This window comes from Monopterus albus, unplaced genomic scaffold, assembly GCF_001952655.1.
Source record: "Monopterus albus unplaced genomic scaffold, M_albus_1.0 scaffold253.1, whole genome shotgun sequence".
NCBI classification, from domain to species: Eukaryota; Metazoa; Chordata; class Actinopteri; order Synbranchiformes; family Synbranchidae; genus Monopterus; species Monopterus albus.
Window position 1 is genome coordinate 731,865 of NW_018128133.1, and position 5,401 is coordinate 737,265.

The 5,401-nt window shown below is 42.3% G+C and overlaps 1 protein-coding gene and 1 long non-coding RNA gene across 4 annotated transcripts in view; one reads left to right on the forward strand and one right to left on the reverse strand.

Moving 5' to 3' along the window:
- Nucleotides 1-6: 6 nt before the first annotated feature.
- LOC109972322 (uncharacterized) lies at nucleotides 7-2,018 on the reverse strand. 2 transcript variants are annotated; one of them, XR_002276672.1, is made up of 4 exons: nucleotides 1,502-2,018; nucleotides 796-1,077; nucleotides 195-681; nucleotides 7-103 (listed from the first exon to the last, which is right to left on the reverse strand). It is a non-coding gene; the product is annotated as an uncharacterized LOC109972322 (long non-coding RNA). The 2 variants fall into 2 exon arrangements; XR_002276671.1 differs by having other exon boundaries at nucleotides 195-1,077.
- A 150-nt stretch (nucleotides 2,019-2,168) lies between these two features.
- Nucleotides 2,169-5,401, forward strand: part of ark2n (arkadia (rnf111) N-terminal like PKA signaling regulator 2n) — an 8,133-nt gene continuing 4,900 nt past the window's right edge. The window contains exons 1-2 of one of the 2 annotated variants that reach the window (XM_020621089.1): nucleotides 2,169-2,371; nucleotides 3,351-4,253. In XM_020621089.1, coding sequence (XP_020476745.1) covers nucleotides 3,416-4,253 — 838 coding nt within the window. In that variant the 5' untranslated portion in view covers nucleotides 2,169-2,371; nucleotides 3,351-3,415. The remainder of the gene's footprint in view (nucleotides 2,372-3,350; nucleotides 4,254-5,401) is intronic. The other variant, XM_020621088.1, reaches the window with a different exon arrangement.

Genomic DNA, 5,401 nt, shown 5'->3' on the forward strand with positions numbered 1-5,401 from the left:
AATGCCTTCTCAAACTTGGTGATCTTGCCTAGCTCCATTTTGTCCAGGTGTCCCCTCACACCAGCATAAATGACTGCTACCTGCTCTTCAATAGCTATGGGAGCTGACACACAAAAGACAAAAGTACAGATGGATACATTTTCTGAAAGAGATGCCTACATTATTTTAAACCGATATCAAAGTTAAACACTCACAGTACTGCCCCTATTTGAGGAGCTCAGACAAACACCACAGTGCAGAAGTTGCTGAATGGCAGCATCCAGAAGCAAACTGAGCAAAAGCAGCCAGCTCATGGTACTGGGCCAGCTCCAGCTCCATGGTACCTGCCACCGGATGACTGACAGGAATCACTACATCAGCAAGAAAGACATTCATCACTATACCAGCTGGAAGATGTGGGAGTACAAGCAGCACTAACCTGCTTCACGGCCCTGGTCTGGGCAGCAGATCCAACATGTGACACTGACAGACAGACGTTAATCACTAGGTGAATACCTTTGTAGAATAGCAAAGTCTCCAAAAAGATCCGAGTGAGAAAACAGCACTTAAGATATGGGTTCCAGATTTGAATTGGGTTGAAGACAAAAATTCACACACTTACCACTCCATCTGTGATGGAGATGACATTAATGGGAATGTAGACTGACACATCACCAGCCTGTGTCTCACTAATGGGAAGAGCTGTGAGGGAGCCACCGCCAAAGTTGTCATTCATCTGAGCAGCTCTCAACAGAGTTTCATTTCTTCGTCACTACCTCAAACATCAGATTAAATAATAAATAAAAAAAACTTCACCTGCTTGGACAGATCATCATAGATGACGAGGGCCTGCTTACTCCCATGGAGCAGCCAGAATAGAGAGCCAGGTACTACAACGGAGCAGCATCAGAGGCAATAGCAGACACTACACTGGTGTATTTCATGGCATCAGCATCAGTCAGCCTCTTGACCAGCTGAGCCACTGTGGATCTCTTCTGGCCGATAGCGACATAGATGCAGTACAGCTTTTCCTTCTCATCAGTGCCATCATTGAAGCGCTTCTGGTTGATGATTGTGTTGATAGCAATGGCAGTTTTGCTGCAAAAAAAATTTAAACCCATGGATAAACACTATGGATACAATAAAAAAAAAAACAGAGCCATGTATGCAAGTGATTCTTCATCTTGTGTTTTGGTGCCAAGAATTCTGCAGATTTATTCAACTAAAACCACCTAAAATATGATTCTTAGCATCAAACATTCTAATATTAACAAATTAGTATTTCTTCATTTGTCTGTATTTAAATGTGAAACAGCCATGAACTGACAAAAGGCTGAGCTGCCAGAAATCAGAACAATCTTATAAGGGTTAAAAATGTTCAGTTAAATATACCATGCTATATTTCAAAATAGATGATTGTCTGCATTAGCACTTCCACTGTTTTACCATCATTTTAGTCTCACAAGAAATGAGATCAGATGTCATGTGCTAAACTTATTCACTTTGAGCTGACTCTACTTACCCAGTCTGCTTGTCTCCAGTGTCCACAACACGATCATGGTTTTTGCATGAACACATTCGGAGCTTTTCTTAAAGAGGCTGACACAAAACTAAACATAAAGAAGTTAATATTGCTTACAAATCCAGCTCGTCGAAGCATGGTGATGTCCTGCAAAACCCTCCTGGTCCGGGAGGGGAGGGAGAAGGGTGTTGACACAGCAGCCGGTTTGTAAAAAGGTCACCGTGACCCGGAAGTACTTCAAAATAAACGTCATGTCTTTTTCTTCGGTTGTTTTTATCTTCTTTCTTTCTTTCTTTGTTACTAGTTTTTGTTTGTTTCGTTTCGTTTCCTTTATCGAAACATGGTGTGAAATGTTGTGGACGACCAGTGAGGCTCATAATTATATTAGTAAAATTCATCAATAAAATACATTGATGAAAGTATAACAAAAAATGAAAAGATATGGGATAAAAAAAAGTATATTTGCCTATAAAATACGGTAACGTCGGCGTATGAAGTAGCAGAAAATATAAATACTCAAGTATAGAAACCTCAAAACTGTACTCAAGTATAGTACTTGAGTAAACTTTCTTTCTCATCCTGTAGTTTCAATATTCGACCGCAGAGGGCGCTCGGCCGGAAGTGGCGCACTGTGCTTTGAACGGACGGCTGATGGAGACATTTTAAAATAAACACATAGCTAACTGCTAACAGGGCTCGCAGAGGTGTGAATACGGTGTGCCAACACACATTCAAATTATTCCAAGTTGTACAGGTGTATATTGTATTTAGCAGTGCACTGTTTATGCACTGCGCATCAAAGAGACTCAGAATTACTGAAGATGTCGAAAAGTCTTACACTGGGAAAAGAAGAACATAAGTAACGCCGCGGTAAGTTGTAACTAGCGCAGCCGATTGTGAATGCTAAGTTGGCTATAGCTTTTGTAGCGATAACAGTAGCTATAAGGTGCTGTCATTATCCTGCCTGTTACGCCTCTGGCTGGATAGATACAGCTTCCATTTATAGGATCTTGCGATGCAGCTGTCGTGTTACCGGGATATTTTTTCCACGACTTCTTCGTCTTCTTGTTAAGTTCCAGGGGTGTAAGGTTATGACCGAGGTTAGCTTCGCTACGCGGCTAAAAGTAGTTTCTGGTTTCGAACCTGTGTCAGCCCAGACATATGCTAACTAAATTCACTGAAATACAAATAAACGTCTCATTGTACACACCCTGTTTAATGTGACTGAAGAACCCATTCTCTGTCTGTATTTTTATAATAATGCAAACATAGCATTTATTCCTCTAAGAAGCTATCCCATGTTAATAGTTTACCAACAATACCGATAAATAGGATTTCTGGCCAAAATGTTGCATAGAATTTAATGGAAGTATATTTTGTTTTGCTATACGTGAATAATCAGTAGTTATGCAGCATGGAAAGCCCAGTACAAGATCTGCTAACAAATACATTTAAAATCATTGTGCGAGTTTTTATGGCGAGGAAAACCTGCGTCATTATGACATCACTGTTTGTTAAAGTAGTAGAACTAGAGGTCTGCATATTTTGAAACAATTAATTGTAGTGGATCTTTATGGTTATGATTAAATAACCAGCACACTTAATAATCCCCTTAAATGTTACCAGATGACTCATACTTGATGCAAACTGTGACTATTGTTTATAATTTGCAGTCATCTGGTGTTTGTAGTACTTGCTCTATATGCAGAAAGCCAGGCCAGCAGCACAGTTTTAAAAAATTCATATAGCACTGAATGCTTGCCTCTTAAATTCTTATGAAAGAATCCAACATGTTGCACACATTTAGACTGTGATTTGAATTAGTGATGTTATGCTTTTCATCCAACAGGGGAGCTCCTGTCCAGGCACACTGGTCCATGTTTGTTGGACCTTTGGGCTCTGGGCTCAACTAGCATGAAGATGGCTGATTCAGAGAAGGCAGAGGAATTTGTGGATGCAGAGTGCCCCCCAAAGTGCCTTGATGAAATACAGTCAGCCACGGCTTCTGTTCTGGGAGAACAGGATGAGCATCTGAAAACAGAAACAACCACCAGTACCAGCTCACCACTGAGGGAAAAGGAGGCAGATAGCCCATCGCATACAGAGGGTGAGCAGAGTCTCCTCTCCATGCCATGCCTGATGAAGGAGCTCCACCGTGACTCCCCAGAGTCACAGCATGCCTCTACAGGGAGTGATAAGGCCATGTCTCGTCAGGTCTATGAGAGTGACTCCTCAAACCCCTGCATGCTCTCCCCCTCATCCAGTGGCCACCTTGCTGACTCAGACACACTCTCCTCAGGGGAAGAAGGTGCTGCTCCTCCTGTAGGAGGAGAGGAAGAGGGAGACATGGGAGCAGCAACTAATCCTGGGCAGACAGAAGGAAGGCAAGCATCTGGTATGGCGACAGGGAGGAGGAAGTCCCGGCGGTCTCGTTCAGAGAGTGAGATGCCCCCTAATGCAATGGCTGCAAAGAAAAATTGCTCCCAGCCCACTGTGGTAGCGGCGGGAGGGCAAGAAAAACAAACCAATGGCAAGCTTACGAAAGTGAAAGGTCAGCGGAGCCAGAAACACAAGGAGCGTATGCGTTTGCTGAGACAAAAACGAGAGGCAGCAGCACGGAAGAAGTATAACCTTCTCCAGGACAGCAGTACGAGTGACAGCGAGCTCACATGTGACTCCAGCACCAGTTCCTCTGAGGACGAGGATGTTGACTCTTCAGGAGGCAGCAAGACAATCAAGACAGATATTCCAGGTAACATCTGATGTTCACAACACATGGCTTTTCCACAGTATTAACACCACTGCCCAGGTAGTAGCAGCCACTTAGATAACACATAATAATATAAAACATATAGTCCAACAGTGTGCCACAGTCCAAGAGCCATCAAAGCCTAATGAGTGACTGCCTGCATGCCATTAAATTTTCACCAAACTGTTCACTTGCCACATAAATTACAAACATGCCATTGGTCTATACAAAGTGTTCAGAATATTAGATCAACAAAAGCACTGTTTTGTTTGTTTTTATTAATCACTGTTTTGTTGATGTTTTCTCACTCATCATCTGTCTTCATTCATCTTGTTTCTAGATACCTAGACTCTGTGTTTAAAAGGGCCTATGCCCAGTAGTGTTTCTATATGTGTTGGAACTTCACATGCTGTGGAAACCTGGTGGACATTTGTCAGCTCATGGAATGATATAAACAGAGCTGCGTTAACTGATATTGTGAGTTCTGCAATTTAATAAGTGAGCCATTTTTATCCTCAGCCTTTGCTGTAAATAGACGATGGTGCAAGATCTCACAGTGTTAGTCTGAGTTGCAAGGCTGTGCAGCTACTGTTCAGTGTAGGAGTGCTGTAGAGGAATATTGTAATCTTCAGTGTGCCACTTGAAAGTCCATTTAAAAGAGTAATATCTTTTCTATTGAGTCAAGTTTAGTGAATGTCTGTCACTCAAAGACTGATAGGCATTTAGTATAGCCTGCTTTTCGGTCTTTCCTGCATCTTTTGAATATCCCTTAGGTCGCTCTAACACGCCACTCTGCCTACACAGGAGATGGTGGCAAACAGGTGGTTCTTTTCTCTAATGGATTCTGTAGCACCTTTGAAGAGACAGATAGCTTTTGTCAGGGAGTACAAAATGTTAATGCATATACAGATCTGACTGAGGACAGCTGTGCTGTAAACTAAACTCGGGCACAGATGTGTCTAATTAGAATTAAATGCCCTGGTAGATAAACAGTGACAGTACTCTCTGCTTGCACATCAGCCCTATGTTGTTGTTTTTTTTCCTTTAGTTAATCCAGTGTTTTTTCTGATCATTGTATAAATCTCTTGGGTGAGTTGGTTTCTCCACAAGTAGCAACCAGCTGGGGGGGGGGGGATCTACAGGCCTGCTGC